Source organism: Saprolegnia parasitica, assembly GCF_000151545.1.
Source record: "Saprolegnia parasitica CBS 223.65 unplaced genomic scaffold supercont2.8, whole genome shotgun sequence".
Classification (NCBI taxonomy): Eukaryota; Oomycota; class Saprolegniomycetes; order Saprolegniales; family Saprolegniaceae; genus Saprolegnia; species Saprolegnia parasitica.
Window position 1 is genome coordinate 312,380 of NW_012156402.1, and position 24,573 is coordinate 336,952.

The following is a 24,573-nucleotide window of genomic DNA, read 5'->3' on the forward strand; positions in this document are numbered from 1 at the left end:
ACGAGAACAACTCTTTTGCGCTACCCGAACCACCGTTCACAATCTCCACCAAAGCTTTTGAAGCGGCAGTTACAGCGCCGATTCGACGGCTCTTCAACACGGCAGACACCTTACATCATCACCACCAGTATCGCAATAAGGACTCCAGTCTTATATATAGCGTAATTGGCTCTCGACATGCACGCGGGCTCCCTTGTTTTCAAAACGCGGCGTCCGAACTGGAGCGTTTAGACCGAATGGATGGTTGTCTCGAGCAGCACCGGCGTGATCGTGGCGAGTTGGCGCTTCGGGTGCAAGACGGCGGCGGGTGTCACAGCAAACCGAACCGAGGCCAACACGTGCACAAGAATCGTCTGCAGCTCCATCAAAGCAAACCGGTGGCCGATGCAATTCTTCTCGCCTAGTCGCACAATCTTCATCTCCGTGCTGCGTGTTCAGAGCACGGTACCAGCGCTGAATGGAAAGTAGAAAAACGTGTGGCCCTTGCCCCCGCGCAGATGCAAATCGGCGCCGTGCACCTCGGTGCCTTCGATAAAGCGGTCTACAGCACACGCATCATCATGACACCACTTGGTTCCATGGGCTTGCAGAGCTACCTGGCACAAACTCATCCGGTCGCGTCCAGTAGGCCGGGTTGCGGTGGATCGCAGCCACGTCCACCCACAGATTTGCACTCTACTTGCCAAGGTGCCTCACCGACTCATGAAAAGAGAAATGCTCTCGTACCTTGGGCACGTGCAACAGCGAGCCATCCGAGAGCGGAACGACTTCGTCCTTGGTCACGCCGCGCGCTGCGAGGTTGATGACGGTCGGGTAGTACCGCAGTGTTTCCTGAATCACTGCCGTCAGCAGCGGAATGTGTGCCAGGCCATCCGCCGTGAAGCTGCCGTCCGGACACTGCTGGAGCGCGGCTTGGCACTCGGCGCGGACTGCCGCCTCGATTGCCGGGTGCTGCGAGAGCAGCGCAACGACCCAGCACAGCGTGTTGCTCGTCGTCTCCGCAGATTGCCAATTAGACAACTTGTCTGAGACAGAATAAGTACCTCGTGCCCGGCTTGCATAAACGTAAACACGTGAGCACGCGCCTCCGTCGCCGACATGTCGGGGCCCGCCGCCAACATCCGATCGAGGAGGTCGCGGGGGGGATCGACTGCCGGGGCCGCCATTTTGGCTTCAATCACGCGTAGCACAACGGCCATGAGCGTATCCCGAGCAGCCCGCCGGCGTGCAAAGCCAGGGAGCGGGAGGTAGCGCCATCCCGGGACATACGCAGTGCCGAGGATCGAAAAAAGCGTCGCAGGTAGCTTGGCGTCATTGTACGCGTTGCTCTCGGCCTCGTCGGTGCCAGTAATCGCGCCAAAGTCATAGCCAAAGGCCGAAATCCCGATAATGTCGAGCGTGAGCTTGGTAAAGTCTAGTCCTCACCATAACGATCGATACATCGGGACAACACAAAATGAGTCCGTACAAGCATAGAGGTTGACGGGCGCGTTTGTATCCACAAGCTTGTCCGTGCGCCATTGCGAGAGGAGGCGGCGGGTGTGGGCGGCAAACAGCGGCACAAAGCTCTTGAGGTTCGAGTGGGAAAAGTGTGGGTTCATCATGCGCCGCATCGCCATGTGGTCGTCGCCTTCGGCGCTCAAGAGCCCGACGCCCTGCACGAGCTTCTATTCGCATTGCATCATTTCAAAGTGACAATGCACGCGTCGTTTCGTACAGTGATAAACGCACGCGAGAGATTGTTGCGTGGAAAGTCCTTGGCCTTGGTGACGAGCACGTGCTTGAGCGCGACCGGGTCGGCCAACGCAATCTATTCGCATATCTTGGGCGCAGTCCTCGGTACTGCAGGTCGTCGTACGCGATGGATGTAGAGGATGCGAACGTGGTACGCTGAACCGTACTGCTTGAGCCTAGAGGACACGACAGCGTTGGCCACGACACAAAAATACGTCAAGAGAACCGACCACGACAAGCCGGGCTCGGGGAAGCTGCCTTCGTTCCAGCGGGCTTGAAAGATGTCGCGCCTATGTTGTTGCTGTCAGGTTGCTGCGGCTGCAAAATAGATACGCGTTGCCGAGGAGCCAGTGCGACGGCGGTGGACCTGGCAGTCGCGCGTACGAGAAGCCGTGGTCGCTGGGGCACAGCACGACGTACGCAATGCATATTGGCACCACGACGGCGAGCAGCAGCGTCAGGAGGATCCACGCGGCGTCGGCAAGCATCGATTTCAAATATGCGCTGGCAAAGGCTTCTTGACGTTAGAAAAGGCAATGTCAGTCCCGTGACACGTGTTTCTATACATAACTCGGTTTTTGGCCGTGTCGGATCGCGGTTCCATACAAACCAGCGTCACGCAACCACGTGAGGCTGCCACGACCCGTCGCACCCACGCGATGCACGCACGGTCCAAATCTTCCGTCTTTCTATTTCTTCGAACTTTCTGGTGCAGTACAATAAATGGCGATGCCAGAAACGAGATGATGGACAAGGACAACAGGGTCAGAATCGGAGCTGCGCGAGATCAAGCCTAACTGTAGCAGGTTGGAAGCCCTCTTAGAGTAGAATGGAGGTTCGTGGAGAGTATACGGTGTGCGCTACCTCCCCTCATGCATTAGCATCGGTCTACGTATACAAAGAAGCGCGGCAAGATCGAAGAGTTAAAGTTCAAAAGTTGATTTTGTTTTGTAAGGGTCCTTCCATTGAGTCGCTTGTCCAAAGCTGCCTAAATCCTATGTTTGGGGCTTCCCATGCACAACCTGCCACGTCACATGGGCGGAGGACGCTTCAGACAATTGAGCTGCTGCTTGACGGGGATGGCACGTTGGTGGAAGCTTGATAGCGTTGGCACAAGGCACGCCCATGAGATGGCTCCAAGACTCTCGATCGGAATGTATCAACAAAAACGACCGGTTGCGCGATGCCATAGTGTCGTTGCTTTGCCCCACGAGGCATCCGCGAACGAGGCCTGCTGCGTCGAAATGCTCTCGATGTCGGTGAACAGTAACGTTGTATGCAAGATCAAGCCTTTAAAGCGCTCGCACATAGATAGCAGCATGCTTGTGCGGCAGAGTCAATTTGAATCGTGTCCAGCGAGCTACGATGCGACGGATCTCGTCCAATACATTCTCCGACACGTTGTCGAACTCGGACGCGAAGCGAGCAGTCTACCCGCTGAAGTACATGAGATGAGACACATGCCGCCTTGCTACAAGATTGTGTCGCGTCTGAAACGGATAAGATATTTTCGTTGTGGGCTCAAATCCCAACGGGCATGGCGCAGGTTCGACCGGCGCAGCCCGTTGGCAAAGGCAGGTACCCTTCGGGCGCAGCCACGACCATGGAGCAGGCCGCCAAGCTCGCGACCACGGAGCGCGACGTTGCGATCGAGGAGGCCGCGGCGGCGCTCGTTCAAGTTCATGCGACCAAGGAGGAGTGTCGTGTCTTGAAAGAGGAGTTGGCAAGGCTTCAGAAAGGCCAACCTGCTGCACCGTAGGATGTCATTGCTTTAGAGACATTCTCGATCGATATATTCTACTTTGTAGGAACCAGCAGCTGCTCAATAAACTATGGTCCGTTGTCCACAAGATCCACGGCGCAAATTACTCCAAAGCTCAGCTGTACCAAGTGCTTTTGGACCACCTCGGACCGTCAACACTGGCTGCCAGACCTATTTCCAGTGTACAAGCTTCTATGACGAGCACAGAAGTGCGGAGATGCGGTGGTATAGGTGCGGGAACCCATGGACGATGCTTCGAGTCTTGCGACAGACGTCAAGCGCGAAATGCAAATGCTCGTTGAACGCAGCGAAGCATCCATGGTGGCGGCGCTTGACGCATCCCATGCTCAGCTCCACGCCAACCTCCAAGTGCTTTCAACGCAGCTCTCGTCCTGTGGCTCGTGCACCCGGTTCAAGCAGCTCCACGAGTATCAATCCGATCTTTTGACTCAGACAAAAACCAGCTACGAGCTCCAGGTACACCTGCTGTAGGAAGCGACGTGCCGATGTGATGATGGCGGACTTAGCTGCAGGCGTTTGAAGAGAAAATTGGCATCCTCTTCCAGCAACTCGAGCACGAGCAGCAGACGGCGCGTGCATCTGACGCGACATTGGTACCTCCTTGCTGTCGCATATAGCAGGATGAAGATGATTGCTCTAGTCCGTGCTGAACCAGCTCAAAAGCACCGAGGCCCGCGTGCGCGCGCTCGAAGCTCAGGTGACGACGACGTCGGCGCAGTGGGCGCACCAAGCGCGCGCATACGAGACGCGCATCGAGGCGCTGCGCGATCAAGTACGCGTTTTGGAGCATCGCTTGGAGCACGAGCAGTCGATGAATCTCCAGCTGCACTGGGAGATGGAGCGCAAGGCGTCGAAAGAGCTGGACGAGCTCACAAAGACCAACACGGAGCTCGGGCAAGAATTTTACATTCAATCGAAGCAATTGCACGAGCACGAAGCCGAGATTCGCGAACTCACAAAGACCGTCGAGTGGCTCCAGGAAGCGTGGCAAGGCGAGCGCGCTCAGCGACTGCACTACGAGCATCAAGCGCACAACGGGACCACCCACGACCCCATTCCACCTCTGGTACATTGTGTAGTGTCTTCCTCCTCGTCTCAACTGTCGGATACCAGTCGACACTCGAGACCATCGGGAAGGACGCCACTTCGCAAACACTCGATCTCGAAAAGGCCGACTTGGCCATACAAACGGAAGTGGAGCCTTCCGACGTAGTACCAACGACAGCAGCTGCCACACCTCGGGGTGTTGATGCGGCTGTGCAATGCATCCCGCCGAGCACGACGATCCAAATAGCAACGTACGCACCGCCTTCATCGTCGTCTCCTTCATCTCAACCTTATGTGTAGCAACACGGACGACGCATTGGTGAAGCACCATGGTTGGAGGCCCTTTCGAGCTCACACAATAATTACGTAGTTGTTGACAGCGGTGCAGGGACATGCAGAGTACCAGCACCTTCGCGCCAACTGTGTGCACTTCCAAGAGGACGCTGCGCGGCTCGAGGCGGCGTTCGCCGAGGCGCAAACGCAAGTGATCCAACTCTGCACCGCCGCATCAAACCAAGAGGCGACCATCGCCGACCTCCAAGCCGAGCTCCACCACGCGTCCGTGTCACTGGAGGCGGCATCGACCAAAACCTCTACGGACGACGCCGCTCATGTGAGCCAGCAAGCGCTGGAAGAGCTGCAAGCGCGGTATGCTGCCGATCAGCGACAGTGGCACACCGAGACCGCGCAGCTGGTGGCGAGTGCGGCAAGCGAACGGGATCGTGTCTCCAGCCGCTGCGCCGAGGTACGATTCGTGGTCTATGTACGCTTGACTAACAGAGATCCATCGGCTCAGCTCGAAGCCAGTGCGGGGCTCGTCCGTGCGCAGCTCGCCATGCACGTGCAGCACTGGCGCCGCCATCGCAATGCGAGTCCCAGGATAGACGCAGCGACGTGATCCATGTCGTATCTAGACGTGATAGATACATGTCCATGTCAATATACTGAGATTCTCAAAAAGCAATCGTGGTTACTTCGTCACGCCCTGGAAGCGAACGTCTTGAAAGCGCTTCCACGCCGACCAAACACCTTGTTGCACGTGTTGCAGACCCAAAACTCGGTTACCGACGCAAGGGTGGTGGCGGAAAGCACCTGCTTGGTCTGCGCGGCGGCGGCGTCGACCAGCGTGAACGTATCGTTGTTGCACTGGGTGCAGCGCGGATGGACAAAACTAGTCCATTCTAGTTGGTTGCAAGCAAGTGCTATGCAAACGTACCTCGGTGCCACCGAGCTCTGCTGGCCCAAGCCAAAGTGCTGGAGCACTTGGCGAAGCTGGTCGCGCGGATCCGTCGTCGTCAGTAGAAAGCATGGCGCGGCGCTTCGGCGCGCCGCAAGGCGACGGTCGGTCGTGAGCACCATGCGCGCCTCCGCTGCCGCCTAGAACGTTCACCTCATTGGCACCTTGACGTCGCTAAAATGGACGTACTTGGTCCAGTAGGGCGTCGCGATTGTTCTCGCCTTGCGTGAACTGAACGCTGTCGATACCGCGCATGCGCAACCAGCGGGCGAGCTTGCCCAAGTGCGCATCCACGAGGAACTTGGCGTTCGTCGCCTCCATGTCGGCAGCCGACGCCTTGGACAACGGTACGATACGGACGTCGACGAGAGTCCGAAGCGTCGCCAGCGACAGCTGCAGCACCACATGGTGTTTTCCACTGCCCACGACAAGTGTCGTTTCTGCGTCCAGCGAGCTACATGGCATCGGTCTTCATGACCCTCTTCCATTCAAGTACAGAGACGACATGCCTGTCAACAAGCAACGGCATGGCCTGACGATGCGCGATGGGCGGGACACAACCCGGTGCGTAGCCAAAGATATCGATACACTCGGTAGCTTTGGCGAGCCGCACGAACCGGCGGGAGGCACCCGTCGCAGTCGCCAAGGCGCCCAAATCGAGCTTCGTCGTTTGCGGCAGCAGCGCCACCATCGGTTGCTCTGCAAAAAGTAGCGCTTCAATGCTACTAGTACACCAGAAAGAGGAGGAAGCTACGGTTGGCAAAAACACAGAGCGTGTTGGCGGCGACAACGTGGTTCGCCGTCAGATCGACCTCCGAGAGCTGCGACACGACGACGTGGGCGTCTGGCGTCGACGCCAAGAGCGCGGCAACGGCGGCACCAGGCCTCGCCAGCGACGTTGGCAGTCGATGCTGGAGCTCGTACCGGGCCCGTCGACGAGTCGCCACGTCGGCAGACAAGGACGAAGTGACGCGCAGTGTCGTCGTGAGCGGCTCGAACCAGTCGGCCGCGGCGCCGACCGCCAAGCGCTCAGTCACGTGGACGAGACACCACGCGTCCAGCGCAGCATACCTGCAAGAACATATCGGACCACCTGGATGGACAGATGGCAATTTACATTTGCTGGTCCAGCGACAAGGGTCGTGCATCCCAATTCGAGACTTGCTGGGTCTAGAAAGCGCACCTTGTAAACGACCCGCACCGTTGTCGCCGAGGAACTACCTTGTCCAGCGGCAGTCCCAGCACGGTTTCCACCACGTCAGACAAACTCTTGGCGGTCGCGGTCGGGCAAAAGTGGTGCAAAACCGTGTCGATCTGCATGGACGAAATGACATGTCGCACAGGGCTTGGGTTCAGCGTCTACCTCGAGCAGCGACTGTACGGTCACGATGGGCAGCACCTCGGGGAACGTGTCGGCAAGAACTAGACAACCATCGTTCTAATCATGCGATCGACTAGTGTACATCGGGTGTACCGCGCACGTCGGTCTCGAAGCCAAAGCCGAGCTTGAGAAACCGCGGTTCGGCCAGCATCCAATGGACAACGTCGATAGCGTTCAAATGACCCTAAAAGCCATCCGAAAACGATACAACATCAACTCACGTGCGTACCTCAATGTGGACCAAGTCGATGAGGAAGACGCGGTCTACGAGTGCGACCTGGAGGAGGCTCGCGAGGGAGCTCTCTCCTTTTGAGTAAACGGGCTTCCATTCCAGATCCACGCCGACCAGCACAGGCTGCGTCGTCGTCTGGAGCGCTATCAGACGCATGCGTCGCCACATATCCCAACTGTCTTCGCCGTCATGTACCCTCGCGGAGACAGGCCTGAAGCGCCTGCAGGTCGTCTTGCGCATCGCAGATCTCGATGGCCACAGTGCCGGGCAGCGCCACGTAGCTGATTGCCGTCTACGTCGTGGGTTGCGAAGCGATTCGACTCGCATTCAAGGCTACATACCGTTGTGGGGGCTGCAACTGGAAACGCCTCAGCCGGCAAGTTGAACCTACCATCCGATCGCATGACATTGGCTGCTGCACGCCTATTGTCAACCGCTGGTGCCACTCCCGCGCCAGCTCCACATTGCCAGCGGCAACCGCTTTTTTCAACAGCATCATCTATAGCTTCATCAACAACCAAGATCATGGAGGCGACACGACCTGCAGGCTGGTGTTGCGTCCGACAAAGGACGCGGCGGCGGCCCACTTGCGCTGCGTGCACAGCTTTTGCAGCGACTCGGACCGGAAGGCCACCTCTATTCGCCACGTCAAAGACACTGGCTTCATGCGCCAAGAACGCACCAACGTCCGGGAACCGATCGACGAGACCGTACGCGTGGACGAGTCGGTGGGCCTAATTGTACACAATATTGTCATCCGCATCGCCGTCGTTGTTCTTACTCTTTTCATATCGCTTGCAGCCACCGCCAGTGCAATTGCCGTCGCGCAGAGGTCTAAGACATCCCAATACAATCCTTTTCTTCTATGGACGAGGTACCATGGTGCGTCTCTGGTGCGAGAGAGAATTGCGTTTGCTTGAGGAGCTGGTCGGCCAAGGGCCAGCTTTTCGTCTCCACGAGCGTCGTTAGAACCGCTGCGTAGGGCCATGTGTACGTTGGACGAAGCGCAATGAGCTTGATCGCGCTCGTTTGGCCCGCGGGGACCGCCAGGAGCGACGTCACGTAGTCGTCGACACAGACGCTTGCATCGACGATGCGTGACATGAGTGAAAACACCTCGATAGCCTTGACGACGACTTTGGCTTCCTACGCATTCCATCGCGGCAATGCATGTTGGCTGCCAAGACAGTTCGTACCTCGATGCTGGCACGTGCGATGGCCTCAAGCACGTGGGCGACGAGTGTCTCGACAACGGTGTCGTCGACGTGCTCTTCCCAGCACCGGGTCTCGTCCATTGCCATGAGCGCGAGGTACGCGAGCGGCAGGTCGCCACTACTCTCGTGCCACAGCACCACAAGCAGCGCCACGAGGCGGGACGCTGCCGTCATTGGTGGCACGTCCGTCATGGCCGCTGCCAGCGCTGCCTTGCACGCGCCAAAGGCGTTCGTCTTGGTCAATGCGTAGAGCTCACGGAGCCACGCGGCCGTCTCGGCCGTCGTGCGCAGCAGACAAGCCATGGCGGTGTGACCGCTTGTGACTGGTCAAACAACCATCATTCATGCGGCCACAGAATCGACCAACATTCCGCGTCGATTTGACACGGAAACTTCGGTTGGTAAGGAGTGCTTGGCGATGGGGCTCGAGTAGAGTCGACGCCTACATATTTCAAGATATAAACGTAATTTGGTACCGATCGTCCATATGCCCTCGCTGTGACGGCTACAGTGGCGGCCCGAAGTTTTGCTCATCTGTCGTCGCTGTCGGCCGTCAGTGGTCCCTTTCAAGTTGAGCGCTCTGCGGTTCTCGTCATATTCGATAGTCTGTTGAGAACCGCATTACATGTGCAACGTGTAGGACCATTCAAGGACCCTAACCTCTGCGTGCGGCGCAGGTAGAGTAGGTAATATATCTTGTGTCCCATCCATGCCACCACCCGCCAGACGACAATATACATCAACACTCTAAATTTCTATCGGGATACCTATGCTAATGAATGACAAACAACTTGTCCTGTGGACTGAGCAGAATTTCTTCCGCCGGGTTCATCGACACGAAGCTCGTATTCGTGCTGCGCGCTCGGTAGACACCAACACACAAAATTTCCTACGCGACAGATCTTGATCCAGCGCACATTGCACCTTCAACGTACGTGCTTGAGAAGCATATCTTGGTAGCAGAGGCCATACGGCTTGCTCCAATACTGCGTAGGGACCGCAATCTGGTCCAAACAGCGCAGTCGGCGCGTGCTGCCGTCTGGCCCCGGCGGCTCACCGAGCACGAGTAAGTGGAAGAGGTCAATGATGCTGCCGTATGAGTTGCAGCTCCCAAGGAGCGCGTCGAGCGAGTTGGAGATAAAGGCCTTGCCTACGATCCCAGCGCTGATCGCCTCGTTCGACATGTAGATATGAGATACCCGCAGCGTAGAGGGGGCTGCAAATATTGTCCAGCGGGTCGTCGGCGCGGGAGATGACTTGGCGCGTCAATTGTTTGATGACGCGCGCGTCGTCGTCCGAGTCCAGCTTGGTGTGTTCGTCCTTGAGAAAGCGCAGGCTGCTCGGGCGGCTCTAGAAAAAAAAGATGAAAAAGATGAAAAAGATGAAAAAGATGACAATTGCGCACCAATTCGATGGTAATTTTGGGCATGGGCTCGTTGGGGGCACAGTTGTTCTCACACGCTTCGGTGATGAACCGATGTAACGTGATCGCATCCGTGTCGATCATGTTTTGGTCGATAAAGTCCATCGACTGCTCTTGGTCGTCGTCATGGGACGTCCGCGTGCACGACCCCAAGATGACAATGGTCGCCGCTGCGTACACTTGGGCCTCGCGCAGTGTAATTTCGTGCAGCGGCGACGCTTGGAGGTAGTACACATGGTCGTACGTGGCAATGCTCGCATATTGCTTTTCGGAAATCGGCAGCGGCGAAATGATCACGATCGGAATCGCATTGCTTAAATGCGACGACGCGAGCAATTCATTCGGCATCGAGGACGCCGTGTGCTGCATCTTGAGTGTGCGCAGCGGCCCGACAAAGTCGTGGAGCATGTTGGGCATTCCACAGAGCACGATATGGTCCTTGACGTCATGCGGAATGCGCGACATGAGGAACGTCTCGTAGCTGCGCACGAGGCTCGGTCGAGGCCCGTCCTTCGCCTTGGTCGACGGTTGAAACGAGGTCACCGAGGTGCGCTCGTGGATGCCTTGACCGCGCAAGTCGGGGGACGAGGTCTCTCGGAATAGTGTCGATCGACGGTGCTCGGATACGAGTTTGGTTGGCGGCGTCTCGGTCGTCAGCACAAGTCGCTCCACGGTCGCTCGCAGCGCGTTCTCGACACCTTCCGGTCGGTCGGGCGACTCGGATGGCTGTGGCAGCGTGTGTCCCGAGGCCGTTGCTTTCAAAAGCGGATCGTCGGCGTTGATGTTGCTGTCGTGGTGCGCCTTGATCGGCGGCAAGTCCGCGTGCCCCGGTGTATGCTGCGGCACTTGCAGAGGAAGCACAACGCTCATGGTTGCCGTTTGTGGCGGTGCTGCATCGGCAACGACATGATTAGATGGAGGGTTGTCTAACGCAGCGACCGGGGCACTAGACTGCTCGTCGGCCGAGTCGTCGTCGACGTCGTCGTCCATCGGTGTTGGTTTGGCCTCGTATAGCTCGGGCCCACACGGTAGCACGCGCGACTCGTTGCCCATGTGTCCGCTTCCCAAGCGCGAGTTTTTGGACGACAGCTGCGATGGTTCGGCGGACATGTGGGACATGATGACCGAGGCAGTCCGCGAGATCGACGCCCGCTGCGCCATCGAGCGGAGGCGCGTCTTGATGCTGCCGCCGCTCGAGTTGAACGCGTTCGTGATCGCATCAAAGTTGGGAATGATCGTGTGGTACCTAGTTGGAAAATGAGAGAAATGCGACAAAAAAGAAGAGAAATTGTACTTTTGAAGCGACGTGTACGAGAGGGATTCGATGCGCCGGACGCAGTCCGAGTGTTTCGAGAGCACAAACATGGTGTGCGTTTTTCCCACCAGCATGCGCGCGGGAAAGAGCGAGAGCTCGAAATACGCATTGTCACAGACCGCGAGCGGCACGGCTTGGAATTCTTGAAACAAAATGTACGCCAACACGCGGTACGAGATCGCGCTGTGGAGAAACGACGGCGGCCGGGCCTCGTACACGTCGTTGCCGCACCCTTCGAGGAATTCCGCGGCCCAGATCGAGCTACCCACACCGTATTAGTGTATCTAATATATAGATATATATTGGACAAACCATGTCCAATATCAAAAAGAAGATTGAAGAGGATACCTCTGGGTATAGAACGGCCGAAAGGTAAAGAGAATGTTGCACAGAAAGGCACAGAGGCCCGGGATCAAGCACGATTTCGCGAGAATCCCGAGCTTGAGCTGGTCGACGCACACAATATTGTTGGCGCCCGAGAGGTGAACGTGGCGGATGTTGTCCGTCTTAAGAACTTGGACAAAGAGTGGCACTAGACGTGGATTGAGATTGAGATGGAGATGGATGCAACGCGTTGTACCTCGTCGCGTGTAGTGGCGAAGCGAAATGGTGAGCAGATTCGACGCCGTGTCGCTCTGGTCGCCGTCAGTCGAGAGTTTGTTGATCATGACAAAGCAGAGCCGCGCGGTCGACGCACTGGCACGCTTGAGGTCCGAGTCGAGCATGGCCGAGCCCTGGAGGTACACGACCCGCTGCTCGTACGCGCCGTTCAGTAAAATGCGCTTGAGGTTGTGGGATGGCAGCGACGGACATAAAATGACGACCTTGTCCTTCCAGTTCATGTTGTTTGGGTGCAGAAATTGCCGCAAAAGAAGTCGAGTGCGCCCGAGTTGACTTCGCCGCAAATCAAAATGTGCGGACTTTGCTCCTTTCGCTCCTTGAACGCCTTGTCGTACTCGGTCTACACCCCCATTGACATATGTATTCGGTGCAGGCTCTCGTCTCAGCGATGTATACCTCACGGCTCAAGACATCGCTGAGCTTGCTAATCTGCAGCGGCAGCAGAATACCCGTCCAAATGATGAGCCCAATCACGGCGACTTTGCCGTTCTGGGATTTCGGAGCAATGTCGCCATACCTAATGCGAATCCAATGAAAGGCAGGTCATCGTCTTTCGTCGACCGTACCCGAGTGTTGCGATTGTAATCACAACAAAGTAGCACGCGTTGTAGATCTCCATGTCCTGGCAGTTGGTGCTGTTGGACGTATACGCGGTCGAGCCGTCGATGGTCACGAGGATCGTGTCTGGGCACGCCTCGATCGCCTGCACCCGGCCTTCATCCTGCTGCAACAAAGAGAATCAAGTACCTGAATGATACCGGCGCTGCAAATGATGATGGCCATGACCGTCAAGACCAGGACGCCAGTTTGGCGCTTCTTGGCCGTCTTGGCAAATGCCAAGAGTCGAAAGGCGCGAAGAAACCGGAGCGACCGGAGCGTCTTGAGCGCACTCGACATGCTCTTGACCGTCTTGACGTTGAGCTTGTCGAGGATGATCTCGATCCACTGCGGCAAGATCGTCACGAGGTCCACCATCGATATGGGGCTGAGAAAGAACGACCGGCGGTTGTCGGACGCGTAGAGCCTAGAACAACGTACGATAAGACAAGTTGTCCATTCGTTGGATGTGTACCGAAGGCAATAGTCGAACGTGAAGAAGACGCTAATGCTGAGCTGCAGCGTGTCGATGCTGATGTCGGTCGTTGTCGACGCGTTGAGGACGAGCCAGTTTTCGTTAAAGTAAATGATCGTGACGACAAGTCTAGGCAAGACACGTGGACGCTTATTCGTACAAGGCGCGAGAAGATACCCGAGGATCACTTGGACGACGTCAATGAACGATGCCAGGAGCGAGTTGTCAATGTTGCGCCCGACCCACTTGCGGAATGTCTCGCCCCGCATGCGCGTCTTGACGAGCTTCCGGAGCTGCTTGATCACATAGCGCTGCAACTGCAAGCAGCTGCGCCGCACCACCTCGGCCATCGGTCGGCCCATGGCGTTGCAGAGGCAAAACCGAGCTGCAACGGTTGCGAACCGGCTTTTCTACAAACCGTTTCAGCGGCAGGCTTTCTACGCGCCCACCAACCGTCGCAGTGGCACGTCGTCGCTGGGCATGAGCGGCGCAACCAGCACACACATGTCCATTTTCGTCCAGGAACATGCATCCGATGGCCTCGATGTGCACATCATTGAGATGCCCCGGACGGCGCCGTGGCTGCCATCTCTGTCGTCGCCGCCTGTAGTGGCGAGCCCGCCTCGCTTGTTTGTGGTCGCGCCATGTTGATGTCTATTGCCTCGCCCAAGCGTCGCTTGCAATCTCGCTAGTACGCCCAACTGGTGTCCTGTGCCATACTAGATTGCATGCATGATTGTCGCGATGACGAGCATACAACACGCATCAACGGGGGCACGTCACGACGCATCCTTGGGCCCCGGCTCCGCCAATGCGATTAACGATGCTTAAAGCCTTGAAGCATTCAAGTTAAAGGCGACTCGCCTCATAGCGCGCTCGTCTTGAAGCGTGGGCTAAACACGAAGTGGTGGCGATCGCAAGAATGCGAGCTCGCACACGACCTAAAGACAACGTTGAACGGTATGTATGAAGCGCGTCGACCTCGTGACGCACTGCGCGTCAGTCGACATGGCAGTTGTGTGGCTTTGGACCGAACGATGTCGCCTCGGTTTGCCACGTTGCCAGATGGCCCACCTTGCTGTTGGGCAACATCCGGAGCAAACCCGGAGTCGCGGTGCATCTTCGGAATTCCCATCGACCTGGACGACGACGATTACGATGGTCCGAGGATGGCTCAAGCGGGCGCTACCAAAGCTGCTTGACGACCAGCACCCACGTCCGTGGCAGGTACCCGCCATCCCTCCAGGCGCCTCCACACGCCCGCCTGTAGCGGCTGGCGACCTTGATCTTGCTCGTCCCACTCGTCGCGTCGACCGCCGTGAGCCTCGAACCGTCGCAGGTGCGCCTTCGGATCCCAGCGCATGCAGGCTTCGACCATCGCGCGTCTAGAATGCCATCGACGTGCAAGCGGCGCGGGACCGTATCGCGGCGCGGGCCCACGCCAACCGGCTGCGGGCCGAGACCGCGCGCAAGTCCCAGCACGTCGCCGCGCCTCGCCGCCCAACGGTCGCGACCGAGTCAACGCTGGATCCAACGCTGCTACAGAAGCTGTGCGTGGACATTGGCGCGAGCAGCAGCATCGGCCTCCGCCAGGCCATGGAAGACCGGTCGTGCGCCGTGACGTTTTCGACACCCGGCGACGACCCCGTCGCGTTCGTCGCCGTGTACGATGGGCATGCCGGGACGCACTGCGCGTCGTTCTTGGAGACGGCGCTCGTGCGCCAAGTGCAACAGAGCCTGTCGGCCACGACGCTGAGCTTTGGCGCGTTGCCGCATGCCATGCTTGGGCCGCTCCTCACGCAAGCGTGTGCGCTGGCCGACGACAGCTTTCTGCGGTCGCACGTCGCCGACGACAGCGGTTCCTGCGCGGCCTTTGCTCTCATTGGCCGAGAGACTTTTGCCGTGGTACGACGACGACGCGTCACTCGAATAGCATCTCACTTCTCGCGTGCTACGGGGGTAGGGCAACATTGGGGACTCGCAGCTCGTGCTCGGACACAACGGCGATGCGATCGACTTGTGCGCGGTGCATGCACCCAACGACCCGACAGAGAAGCGGCGCATTGAAGCTGCGAACGGCCGTGTCCTCAACAACGGACGGTACTACTATGTTGGAGACAGCGGCAACGACGCTTGATATGTTGATACTAGGTACATCTTCGGCTACCTCGGCGTCTCGCGCGCCTTTGGCGACCGCATGCTCAAAGAAGACTTGGCACGGCCCATTGTCATTAGCCAACCCGACGTGGTCGTGCGGGCACGGTCGCCACACGACGAGTTTCTCTTGCTCGCGTGCGACGGCCTCTTTGAAGTGATGACGCCGGCGTCGGCCGCGAGCTTTGTGCGCGCGCATCTGCAACACGACCGGATGGGCCCGGCCCAAGTGTGTGACGCGCTCATCGCGCATGCGATTGCAGCGGGGTCCACCGACAACGTCAGCGCCGTCCTCGTCGTCTTTGCCAAGTAGCATTCCAGAACATCAACAACAACAAAATGGGGGTAGGTAGAGTACGGAAACGCGTCGCATGTTGTGTTTGTCTAAGTGTATCGCAAGCCATGGTCGGACGCATCGTCCAGCAAGAGTGACTGCGCTTCCTTCTCGGCCGCCGACATGGTCGTCGCCTCCATACCGGGCTCCTACACACACGCCGCATCTCAGCCACCGCTACATCGCATCGAGAATGATGCATGATTCATTCGTACGGGGCTGAGTCGGTATAAGATGAGGCCAAGGAGCACGACCGAGCACGAAAACACGTCACACCACACCGACGAGAGCGCGCCCTATACATACCTGTCGCAAACTTTCCAGAGAAGAGACAAGTCGTACGTCTTGGTCGGCTTGGCCGGACGATTGGTACCACCCAAGGAGGGCAAAAGCAATTGGGAAGGCGGCCGTGTACCCGCCGTAGAGCACCGAGACGCTCGTGTGTTGCAGTACAAAGCCGACACCGAAGAAGGCCACCACTTTGCAGACGAGAAAAAGAAGCAAGAGACCGAGCCCGAGCTACACAAGGAAAGGGATAGGTATATACATCATCCCGATGGAGCGCAGTGTGGAGTACGTGGCACTTGTCCGTGCGGATCTCGGAGACGCCGTTGACCAAGCACTCGAGACCGCTAATGCGCTGGTCGAGGTGCAGCACCTAGGCCAACATTGCGTAAAATGCTACAAAACGACGACGACGACGCACCGGGATGTCGAAGGCCAAGGGCGCCAACAGCAGCCCGCCGATAAATTGATACACGGCGACCCACGCGTTGAGGTAGTAGACGTCCATGGGCTGCGTCGCGAGCGCCTTTCCTTGTAGAGCACCGAGAGAGCGCCGGGAATGGCTGCCAAGAGGTAGCACAGCGAATTCCACGCCATCTCTTGCTCTTCGTAGACGTCGCTGAGCACCCTACGTCGACGATGGATGCTAAGAAGACGCGAGAGACATGCCATCATGCCGACATGGAAAAGACGGGGAGAAGGCCGACGAGGATGCCAGCCATCATGATGCTGCCGCCAAGAATGTGATTCTTGGCGTACTCGTCCTTGAGTAAGATCTGGGCAAAGAGCATGGTCGCGGGCACCGACGCTTGCAGAAAGACCACAGTGAGCGTCGCCGGCGTTTTGCCGCCGGGTAAGAAGAGCAGCATCGACTAGAATGGCCATTTGCATCGTGATCTTCGCCGATCGTTCCAGGCACTGGAGCCGTGTACCTGGGCGAGGTCGAGCATGCCCATGACGAAAATTTGGACTTTGGAAACTCCGTGACCTCTTCGTCAATGAAATCCTACTCCGATTCGCTCAGGCGACGACGACGACGGCGGCGGCGGTGTGGACGCACCGATTGCGTCGCCTTGTAGCCGACGATGCAGAACATGGCGGGATGTACAGGAACGTGCTCATTTGCATGAGAAAGTACCTAGGTGCATGCGCATGCCTGATCGAACGAGGCGATCGTACCGGTACGACTCCATGCGGTCGAGCATGAGCTTGAACGTAAAGCGCTCGGTCACCTCGGCGAGGATGAGCACACCGAGGCCGCCGAGGACGACGACCGTCTAGCGTCATCATGAGCCATCGCGAGGTCGCCGGCAGAGGCCACGCACGTGCGCGGAGCAGAACTTGTGGGGCTTGCCCGTCCAGTCGTCGAAGCCGAGGAGCGACTTGAAGAGGTCCATCATGGTCACGGCGTCTTTGCGTCGACGCTTCTTATTGCTTGACGCAGCCCACAAAGGGTCGGATTTGCGGATTTTTAGCCAATCACGGCGCAGCACATTTTGGCCAATCGGACGCGACAGAAAGCCCACTGCTTCAACGTCGGCGCGGCTAGACGCACGCAACAACACGGCGGTCGCCGTCACAGCCGGGCCCCTGGATATTATTGCATCGGATCCAAGGAATGTGCGTTATGCATATCAGCTCTATACGCCTGTGCAACTAGAGTAGCAGTCGAGACGTCCGATCACCGTTTCCCCCTCTTGTGCAATGTGAACGACACTGGTATCAGCGTTGCACGAGCTTCGTGTCAGGCCAGAGAACTAATTGATCAAGAGCGATGTCAGACTTGTTTCCTCGATGAGGACCCAAGGGCAACCTCCGTGGGGTGACTGCGATACCCTTGGCGGGCGCGGCGGCCGTTTGTTTGTTATGTCCAAGACCAGAACATCCAACGTGGCTCGAGCTGGCGCGGTCGTCATCGTCACCTTTCTCCCCATTTGTCTGTCGCGGACTCTTCATCAAGCGCGCTCTGGCAATTTGCAGCAACTCTAACGTGTCCCTTGTAGCTTCGACCGCCAACGTTCAGGGGTGACTAACAGCTATCATGTATTAATACCCTACACCCTATCTTTTATGTTCCCCTGCCAACATTAGACCTAGAGCTTACCCTAACTGTTATGCCCTTGAGCTTACGCGGTTTTTACACGGTGTCAAGGAGGCGCGTGTCGCAGCAGCACACGCCGTGACGTGACCAACCGATCAGCCACACGGTGGTAGACAAAGCGGGCGTGTATTTCATTTTACGGGAGGGGATCTAGTGTACAGGACGACGCAAGGACGCAAACGGTGTCATCGTCGTCATCTACTCGGCGGTGAACATGTAGATGGGGAAGTCTTCCATGACGTCGTGCTTCTTGGCGACCGTCGGATTCGCCGTCGTTGAGCTCTTGCCGACGTCACGGGGCATGACGCGCTTGGAGAGACGACGGACTTGGGCGTTGACTTGGGGCGCGCGGCTGCTGTTGACCGCGAGCGTCGTGCAGCTGCCGGCGAGAAGCGAGACCGTGCCGAGGATCGGAGCGATGAAGCGCGCTTGCATGTTGGTGGAGAGGAGGATGACAATTTGAAAATGAGCGTAGCGATCGAGCGTGGGCCGTGGTCTCCATCATTTTCTTCTTGCCTTGCGAATGCAACGAGCCCACGGTTTTTGTAGCGCGCGTTTCTATAAATTCGCCGCTTGTGATTGGCCAGCAGACCCGCTTCGATAAAATCCAGCTCGGTGATTGGCTCACAATTTAAATCCTGCGAAAAGCCCTGCGAAAAGGGCCGATGCAAGGCCGCGCGATGCGATCGATAGCTGGCGTACCAGCAGCACCCAGAGAGACACACCTCGCTGTGTATTGGACTTAGGCATGACGACGACTACCGGCTGCGTGTGGTAACATGCTACGCGCCGCCGGCGGGCTGGGTGGCGGCGACGCGGGCGGGCTCGTCGGTGGCGACAACGACGTGCACCGAACGCGGGCACCGAACTAGGCCGACCATGCTCAGATCCAGATGCTCATCGAATGCATCGTACCGAAGCCAAGTCGTCGGAGCGCGCCAGCTGGGAAAGCTCGGGGCGTTCTGTGATCTGGGCGGCGGAAATGCGCCCATCTGGGTCCGTGCGCAGCATCTACCCACATCTCAGGTCCTCGCTGCGAGACTGGTTTTGCATCGACTATTACCTGGTATAGAAGCTGCGTCCACGCAGCCGAGTACGGGAGTGTCGGCAGCGTTTCTTCGCGGAGCGCATGCCACGCGGGTCCGTCTTGCGGCAACGGATGCACCAAGTGACTGAGCTCCAGTAGCGTCATCCCTAGTGTCCCTCGCGTCAGCAACTATCGAGCGACACACAGCGTGGACTCCAACCAAGAGAAAAGATGTCGGCCGACGCGGCGCGCGTCGCAGCGTTCGCTAAGAGCTCGGGTGCCATGTAGCGCTGGTCGCCTTCGCCGTCGCTCGCCCCGTCGACGGCCGTCGCGACGCCAAAATCACCAATCTTGATGCTGCCTGCCGTCGTCACAAATAAATTCGCGGGCTTGATGTCGAGGTGCACGATCTTATGCGCATGAATGACGGCGAGTCCCTGCAGTAACGCGTTGGCGTGAGACAGCAGCCGCCCGCAATATGCTGCGTACCGACGCCACGTCGTGGAGAATGTGCCACAGCACAGCCTCGGGCACCTTGGTGGCCTCGCCTCGAAGATGATCGATATAGTCTTGGAGCGTGCCCGCGGCGCAGAGCTCCAGCTGCATGTAGAAAAAGCCTGCAAGCGCAATGAGCTCACGAGCGAGCAAGCGAGATGATGGACGCACCGCGCTCTTGCCACGCTTGGTAGTACTGCACGAGGTACGGACTCGTTGGCGCGGAGGTCGTTAGCTTCTCGTACACCTGAATCTCTTGCAGCATCCGCTCGCTACACATAAGCGCATCGTAGGTAATCGATTGGTCGACGACGACAGGCAAACCGGTCGCGCTTGCTTCGCAGTGGCAGCTTGGACTTTTTGACGGCAAATGCATCGCCCGCCAACGTCGTGACCTGCACAGAGCGTGAGGGCAGATGGAGAGAGATGGGAACGCACGTGGTAGACGTCCGAGAAGGCGCCGGCGCCAATCCACGTGGCCGACTGGAACGATTCAAAGTACGACGTCTGGACAGGCACATGGTCGACGGTGCCGCCAAGCGTCACGAGCACCTTGGTCGACGCGAGCGAGCTCTGTCGATGCAAACTGCCTCGGATCGGCGTGAGCTTCTTGGCCCATGGCGGCGTCCGCATCGGTGTCGGTGGACATCGACTCGACCGGTGCAACGCCCGGCGCAGCGACTTGCGTGGCTGGGCGCTGCTGCTAGCGTCGTCGGAGAGCACCTCATGGGCAAGAGCGCTCGTGTCCAAATTGAGGCGGCTATGGTCCGCGACCGTCGTCTCGGCCTCGCTGTCGTCCGAGATGTCGTCAAACTGCGACGAGAGGTTCATGCACACGCCGCCCTCGCTCTTCATGGACGGCGATGCGCGTACACGCGGCGAGCCGGGCGTGGCCCAGGCCGGGCTCGCGGTCGGGCTCAGCGGTAGCATCGGGACGGGCGAGAGGTCATCGAAGCGGAGCTTGCTGCGGACCGGCGATCCACTGCGGTGGATGTGGTGGCGCTTGGGCAGCGGCGTCTCGAACGCGCCCATGTTGGTCGCCAATGGCACGCGGGTCGGGCTGCGCTCCATCGGCGGCGGCTGGAAAGTTCGACGTTGGCGGCGGCAACGACTTTTGGCCAATCAGATGCAGCGACGCGATTTCTCCCTTGCGCATTTCGGCCAATCACAGAGCGCTGCACCAGGTGGCAAGATCGACGCGGGAAAACTCGGACTCACTGCAAGCTCAATTGCCTGTACTAGTAGTCCTGCAGCAATATGCCACAGCTGTCTTGCTGTTAATGTCAAGAACGCCTCCGATGTATACCGCTAGTTGTGGTCTGGCCTCTGTCGCTGCACGGAGCTGCCATTTCGGCCGTGTCAACGTCCTGTCAAGCTCCAGTGGAGGGCTTTCAGTGGAGGCGCATGCTTCCGAGACAGTCCCAGAGCAGCTCCAACGACAGTAGAATGAATGGGGCGACCTCCGTGTAGTCAATATATATATATATCGGCTCCATCAGGTTGACGGCCATTGACAGCCGCGTCCTTCCACACCGTTCATTCCATAGTGGAATCGTTCGCCAGCGCCGTTGTGCGAACGTGTACCAGGCGGCACGATGCACAACATGTCTTCATCTCCTACATCGTCTAATGGAGCACTCTAAAAATAGTGTGCGATGAACAAGGCCAGGCGCAAGCTCCGGTGCGACGCCGACACCTCTGGCGCTCACCATACCGGCTCCTTCGTAGCGAGCCGCGCGTCGAGAATGCCAAGGCGGGGCCGGTTTCGATGCATCTGTCGATTCCGCTGCGGCCGCAAGAGCGTCCGACGGCCTTTCCCGACGACTTTTACCATGTCGTTCTCAAGGAGTATGCGACCAAGTACCTCGAGCAGCTCGGCGCCAACCCGACGGCCGACAACCTGGCGCTCGTGCTGGCCAACGTGCCACTGGACAAGTGCCGCGTCGCGCCCGGGTGGCGCTCGCGTGGCTGCATCGACGACGTGCTCGTCATCGATACGAGCCCGGTCGCGGTCCGCGCCGCCTCGCCCGAGCTTGCGCCGCTGTCCAAGCCAGAGTACTACACTTGAGGACAATATCCTGTCCACGGTACAGAATGGACAATAGGACACTTCCGGCCGACGACCCGGTCAGCGTGTTTGGCACCGACCTGGCGAAAAACTACCGCGTCGGCCACGTCGTGCTCTCGTTCCACGAGATGAAGCATCGGTACCTCTTCCCCTTCAACCAGCTGTACAAGGTTATCCCAGCGCGTTCTACCTTGCATCTATTATCTGTGGTTTGTTTTAGGTGCCGATCGAGTACGACCAAGACGGCTTTCCGTGCACGAAGCGCGTGACGTTTTCGGTCGTGCCCGAACGCCGCGTCTACAAGCCGTCGCCGGCCGCGCTGGCCGAGATTGACACACCGCTCCATTCGCTTACCTTTGAGACGATCGCAGGTTTTTTCATGATTTTTCGATTTATCAGGTGTCATGACGTGGCACCATAGAAATGCAAGAAGCCTTTTACAACGTCATTCCATTCGATATGCTCGACATTAACGACCGCACCGAGCATGCAGTCGTCCGCAGCTTTCTCACGTCGTCCACGACGCTCGAGCTCATCGGGTACTTCGCCCACTACGTCTACTGGACCGCCTTTCGCCCACTTGGCGACCTCTGCCGCTCCATCCTGCGCCGAACCAGTACGGCGGCACGAGAAGACGACGAGTACGAGCGCCTGCCGTCGACGCCTTTCTTGTCGCACAATGAAGTCGAAGGCCTCCTCGTGTCCGTACTCGATGCGTTCGAGCACCTCAAGCGCAGCGTCCACGAGCGCGTCCGACCAAAGACGACGACGCGAAGCACGACGCCGATGCTACAGCTGCTACTGCTGTCGCTCCGCGTCTCGCTCGCAACCATTTTTCGCCTCTCGTATCCGCGTTGGTTTGACGACACGGCCTTACGCGTCGAGGTATGGTTTATCATCATCATGTCGTCGATTGTCATACAAGCCCCAATGTCCAATATGGTTTGTTTGCTGATGTAGCCAACCCTCATGCTGCTCGATGACGTAATCGACCAAATCGTGGACCCCAACCACTATTATTCGCACATTGGCGCGCTGGAAGCGACCTCGGACGCCATCAACTTTACCAAAACCCACGCGTACAAGCTCCAGAAGCGCAAGACGCACCTTCGCACGTCCTTCTTTGCCACGAGCCGTGGGCTGCAAGCGCTACTGCCGACGCCGTCGTCGGGCGGGCCGCGACGCATCCTCTCCCAAGGCGGTGGCACGAGCGTCGCGCACTACACGACGGTGCCCGACACGGGAGCATCGGGCCTGCCCATGTCGTTGGTCCATCGCATGAAGCTGCTCCGCCTCCAAACCCAGCGGCCGTCGTAAAAGCAGATTCAAATGAACTTGTACAATCATTACAAAGAAGGAGGAGCACTAGAAGATAAAATAAGTTGAGGCACAGACGTGGATTCGATCAATGCAGAGGACGATACGCTTGGACGGTCGTCGGTGCGAGGCGGGTGTTTCCTTCCGGCGAACGGTTGAGGTGGATGTGGCGCTCTCTCGCGCTGCCACGTCATCCGACGGCAAGATACGGTAAGTTGCAGTTGAGCAATTCCGTCCATATTGCAGTCAGCTTGTCATGGCACGACGCCCGACGGGACGCTTGGACACTCATCGACCACTTGCCTCGCGCGGCCATTCCATGCGACCTCGCCGCTCTCCACGATATGCATGTCTTTCCCGGCACGCGCCTGACGGTGGCGTAAATGACGCGAAAAAACCCGAAATACCCGTGCCCCTCGTCCCATCATTTAATACAAATTGTATCGTTTTACTCGATTTAACCATGTCGATTTGATTCGAAGGATAGAAATATACCGTGTGCGGCCACGAGTGCACTTTCGAATTTTCGCCGTCAATAGCAGCAGCATGAGCTCGCCGTTCGAAGCCCTCTTTGGCGCTGAGGTCCAGACCAAGACAGGGCTCAAGCCGACGGCCGAGGCCTTTGCCGGCAAGACCATCGTGGGCATCTACTTCTCGGCGCACTGGTGCCCGCCCTGCCGCGGCTTCACGCCCGTGCTCTCGGAAACCTACGCCGAGATCGTCGGCGACGACCACAAGGAGTTTGAGCTCATCTTTGTCTCGTCCGACCGCGACGAAAGCGGCTTCAACGAGTACTACAACGACATGCCCTTCCTCGCGCTCCCGTATGCGAACCGCGCGCAGAAGGACGTGCTCGCCAAGACGTTTGACGTCCGTGGCATCCCGACGCTCGTCTTCTTGAACGCGGCCGGCGACGTCATCACCAAGGACGGCCGCTCCGTGGTCATGAACGCCCACGGCGATGTCAGCGCCGTCTTGGCGGCGCTCGCCAAGTAGTGTGCTGCGTAGTAGTACTACGACTGGAAGCGCCAATGTCAACACCAAATTTCACTGTCCTGTAGCGGTTTGTGCGGTGGGCAGACAGACGTCAAGTCGCCTCGCATGGGTATTCATACACGCCGAAGCGTAGGACGGAAATTACGAAGGCATGAAAAATATATTAGGTAGACACAAGCCATCATCTTACATGCGGCGATTGGCACTCGTCGAAGGCGCCGGCGTCACAGTGGTCGTGTTCGGGCACGGCGTGCTCCCAGCAGGCGTCGGGCTAGGCGTGCTTCCAGCGGGCGTCACCGAAGTTGGGCAAGGAGTTTCGGTCGACGCGACCGGAGACGTTGAAGGCGCCGGCGTCACAGTGGTCGTGGTCGGGTACGGCGTGCTTCCAGCCGGCGTCGGGCTAGGAGTGCTTCCAGCGGGCGTCGGACTAGGTGCGCTCCCGGCGGCTGTCGGGCTCGGCGTGCTACCAGCGGGCGTTGGGCTCGGAGTGCTCGAACTGGGCGTCACCGAGGTTGGGCAAGGAGTTTGGGTCGTCGGGGCCGGAGTCGTTGTAGCAGGGCACGGCGTACTCGCTTCGGGGGTCGGCATGGGTGTGCTAGTCGCAGGCGTCGGCGCAGGCGTCGTGGGAGCCGGCGTCGGCGTCGAAGTGGTAGGCGCAGACGTCGACGTCGTGGGGGCCGGTGTCGTTGGCGCCGGAGTCGGAACAGGCGTCGTGGGCGCCGGTGTGGGTGCAGGCG

At 58.3% G+C, this 24,573-nt stretch overlaps 11 protein-coding genes across 11 annotated transcripts in view; 4 read left to right on the forward strand and 7 right to left on the reverse strand.

Annotated features, from left to right (window-relative positions):
• Window positions 1-121: 121 nt before the first annotated feature.
• Window positions 122-2,232, reverse strand: SPRG_03223 (hypothetical protein). Its single transcript, XM_012341810.1, has 10 exons — window positions 2,068-2,232; window positions 1,965-2,024; window positions 1,859-1,910; window positions 1,718-1,810; window positions 1,469-1,667; window positions 1,044-1,414; window positions 727-996; window positions 597-675; window positions 449-541; window positions 122-400 (listed from the first exon to the last, which is right to left on the reverse strand). Exons 1-10 carry the CDS (start codon window positions 2,220-2,222, stop codon window positions 228-230), a joined length of 1,545 nt encoding a protein of 514 aa, XP_012197200.1. The 5' UTR covers window positions 2,223-2,232; the 3' UTR covers window positions 122-227.
• A 1,009-nt stretch (window positions 2,233-3,241) lies between these two features.
• Window positions 3,242-5,462, forward strand: SPRG_03224 (hypothetical protein; the record flags this gene model as incomplete). Its single annotated transcript, XM_012341811.1, has 9 exons — window positions 3,242-3,489; window positions 3,543-3,678; window positions 3,728-3,973; window positions 4,024-4,110; window positions 4,158-4,583; window positions 4,631-4,815; window positions 4,865-4,883; window positions 4,935-5,309; window positions 5,361-5,462. The coding sequence occupies exons 1-9, from the start codon at window positions 3,272-3,274 to the stop codon at window positions 5,460-5,462; spliced, it is 1,794 nt and encodes a 597-aa protein (XP_012197201.1). The 5' UTR covers window positions 3,242-3,271.
• An 80-nt stretch (window positions 5,463-5,542) lies between these two features.
• Window positions 5,543-8,931, reverse strand: SPRG_19473 (hypothetical protein; the record flags this gene model as incomplete). Its single annotated transcript, XM_012342011.1, has 18 exons — window positions 5,543-5,735; window positions 5,781-5,941; window positions 5,991-6,255; window positions 6,311-6,500; window positions 6,556-6,872; window positions 6,919-6,971; window positions 7,023-7,115; window positions 7,165-7,223; window positions 7,276-7,366; window positions 7,412-7,557; window positions 7,610-7,706; window positions 7,756-7,801; window positions 7,849-7,913; window positions 7,956-8,050; window positions 8,097-8,148; window positions 8,196-8,248; window positions 8,293-8,560; window positions 8,611-8,931. 18 exons carry the CDS (start codon window positions 8,929-8,931, stop codon window positions 5,543-5,545), a joined length of 2,565 nt encoding a protein of 854 aa, XP_012197401.1.
• Window positions 8,932-9,554: 623 nt separating this feature from the next.
• SPRG_03227 (hypothetical protein) lies at window positions 9,555-13,409 on the reverse strand (the record flags this gene model as incomplete). The annotated part of the gene is made up of 12 exons (XM_012341812.1): window positions 9,555-9,778; window positions 9,828-9,978; window positions 10,034-11,297; window positions 11,346-11,627; window positions 11,715-11,898; window positions 11,947-12,196; window positions 12,262-12,327; window positions 12,384-12,504; window positions 12,554-12,690; window positions 12,735-13,011; window positions 13,060-13,188; window positions 13,237-13,409. 12 exons carry the CDS (start codon window positions 13,407-13,409, stop codon window positions 9,555-9,557), a joined length of 3,258 nt encoding a protein of 1,085 aa, XP_012197202.1.
• A 772-nt stretch (window positions 13,410-14,181) lies between these two features.
• SPRG_03228 (hypothetical protein) lies at window positions 14,182-15,591 on the forward strand. Its single transcript, XM_012341813.1, has 5 exons — window positions 14,182-14,286; window positions 14,330-14,398; window positions 14,449-14,964; window positions 15,023-15,159; window positions 15,211-15,591. The coding sequence occupies exons 1-5, from the start codon at window positions 14,218-14,220 to the stop codon at window positions 15,524-15,526; spliced, it is 1,107 nt and encodes a 368-aa protein (XP_012197203.1). The 5' UTR covers window positions 14,182-14,217; the 3' UTR covers window positions 15,527-15,591.
• On the reverse strand, window positions 15,570-17,258 carry SPRG_03229 (hypothetical protein). The gene is made up of 10 exons (XM_012341814.1): window positions 17,158-17,258; window positions 17,012-17,109; window positions 16,893-16,970; window positions 16,765-16,838; window positions 16,514-16,704; window positions 16,254-16,460; window positions 16,125-16,205; window positions 15,890-16,066; window positions 15,763-15,843; window positions 15,570-15,696 (listed from the first exon to the last, which is right to left on the reverse strand). The coding sequence occupies exons 1-10, from the start codon at window positions 17,230-17,232 to the stop codon at window positions 15,598-15,600; spliced, it is 1,161 nt and encodes a 386-aa protein (XP_012197204.1). The 5' UTR covers window positions 17,233-17,258; the 3' UTR covers window positions 15,570-15,597.
• Window positions 17,259-18,131: 873 nt separating this feature from the next.
• SPRG_19474 (hypothetical protein) lies at window positions 18,132-18,368 on the reverse strand (the record flags this gene model as incomplete). Its single annotated transcript, XM_012342012.1, has 1 exon — window positions 18,132-18,368. The coding sequence occupies one exon, from the start codon at window positions 18,366-18,368 to the stop codon at window positions 18,132-18,134; it is 237 nt and encodes a 78-aa protein (XP_012197402.1).
• Window positions 18,369-18,669: 301 nt separating this feature from the next.
• Window positions 18,670-20,568, reverse strand: SPRG_19475 (WEE protein kinase). Its single transcript, XM_012342013.1, has 8 exons — window positions 19,894-20,568; window positions 19,780-19,850; window positions 19,627-19,727; window positions 19,450-19,577; window positions 19,181-19,397; window positions 18,997-19,127; window positions 18,849-18,944; window positions 18,670-18,801 (listed from the first exon to the last, which is right to left on the reverse strand). Exons 1-8 carry the CDS (start codon window positions 20,524-20,526, stop codon window positions 18,676-18,678), a joined length of 1,503 nt encoding a protein of 500 aa, XP_012197403.1. The 5' UTR covers window positions 20,527-20,568; the 3' UTR covers window positions 18,670-18,675.
• Window positions 20,569-21,109: 541 nt separating this feature from the next.
• SPRG_03231 (hypothetical protein) lies at window positions 21,110-22,916 on the forward strand (the record flags this gene model as incomplete). The annotated part of the gene is made up of 6 exons (XM_012341815.1): window positions 21,110-21,136; window positions 21,184-21,510; window positions 21,561-21,693; window positions 21,744-21,894; window positions 21,945-22,408; window positions 22,484-22,916. Coding segments are annotated over 6 exons (1,459 nt in total), but the record flags the coding sequence as incomplete, so codon positions are not given.
• Window positions 22,917-23,386: 470 nt separating this feature from the next.
• On the forward strand, window positions 23,387-24,267 carry SPRG_03232 (hypothetical protein; the record flags this gene model as incomplete). The annotated part of the gene is made up of 4 exons (XM_012341816.1): window positions 23,387-23,835; window positions 23,902-23,945; window positions 24,004-24,215; window positions 24,241-24,267. The coding sequence occupies 4 exons, from the start codon at window positions 23,387-23,389 to the stop codon at window positions 24,265-24,267; spliced, it is 732 nt and encodes a 243-aa protein (XP_012197206.1).
• Window positions 24,268-24,299: 32 nt separating this feature from the next.
• The window catches only part of SPRG_19476 (hypothetical protein), a gene marked incomplete at both ends in the record, with an annotated part of 968 nt that continues 694 nt past the window's right edge, over window positions 24,300-24,573 (reverse strand). The window contains one exon of the mRNA XM_012342014.1: window positions 24,300-24,431. Coding sequence (XP_012197404.1) covers window positions 24,300-24,431 — 132 coding nt within the window. The remainder of the gene's footprint in view (window positions 24,432-24,573) is intronic.

What these genes read in the sequence shown, in the direction of transcription:
- SPRG_03228 (XM_012341813.1), top strand. Translation starts at nt 14,218, where the DNA reads ATGGTCCGAGGATGGCTCAAGCGGGCGCTACCAAAGCTGCTTGACGAC. An exon ending in TGAGCCTCGAACCGTCGCAG is followed by an intron (nt 14,399 to 14,448) that starts GTGCGCCTTCGG and finishes TCGCGCGTCTAG; the next exon opens with AATGCCATCGACGTGCAAGC. An exon ending in CGTGTCCTCAACAACGGACG is followed by an intron (nt 15,160 to 15,210) that starts GTACTACTATGT and finishes TGTTGATACTAG; the next exon opens with GTACATCTTCGGCTACCTCG.
- SPRG_03223 (XM_012341810.1), bottom strand. Translation starts at nt 2,222, where the DNA reads ATGCTTGCCGACGCCGCGTGGATCCTCCTGACGCTGCTGCTCGCCGTC. An exon ending in CACTGGCTCCTCGGCAACGC is followed by an intron (nt 2,025 to 2,067) that starts GTATCTATTTTG and finishes GCAACAACATAG; the next exon opens with GCGCGACATCTTTCAAGCCC. An exon ending in CGCTGTTGCACGTGCCCAAG is followed by an intron (nt 676 to 726) that starts GTACGAGAGCAT and finishes CTTGGCAAGTAG; the next exon opens with AGTGCAAATCTGTGGGTGGA.
- SPRG_03229 (XM_012341814.1), bottom strand. Translation starts at nt 17,232, where the DNA reads ATGATGGACCTCTTCAAGTCGCTCCTCGGCTTCGACGACTGGACGGGC. An exon ending in CTTCTCCCCGTCTTTTCCAT is followed by an intron (nt 16,461 to 16,513) that starts GTCGGCATGATG and finishes TCGTCGACGTAG; the next exon opens with GGTGCTCAGCGACGTCTACG. An exon ending in CCGGCCAAGCCGACCAAGAC is followed by an intron (nt 15,844 to 15,889) that starts GTACGACTTGTC and finishes AGGTATGTATAG; the next exon opens with GGCGCGCTCTCGTCGGTGTG.
- SPRG_19475 (XM_012342013.1), bottom strand. Translation starts at nt 20,526, where the DNA reads ATGGAGCGCAGCCCGACCCGCGTGCCATTGGCGACCAACATGGGCGCG. An exon ending in GGACGCAGCTTCTATACCAG is followed by an intron (nt 18,945 to 18,996) that starts GTAATAGTCGAT and finishes AGATGTGGGTAG; the next exon opens with ATGCTGCGCACGGACCCAGA. An exon ending in GCTCCGACGACTTGGCTTCG is followed by an intron (nt 18,802 to 18,848) that starts GTACGATGCATT and finishes TGGTCGGCCTAG; the next exon opens with TTCGGTGCCCGCGTTCGGTG.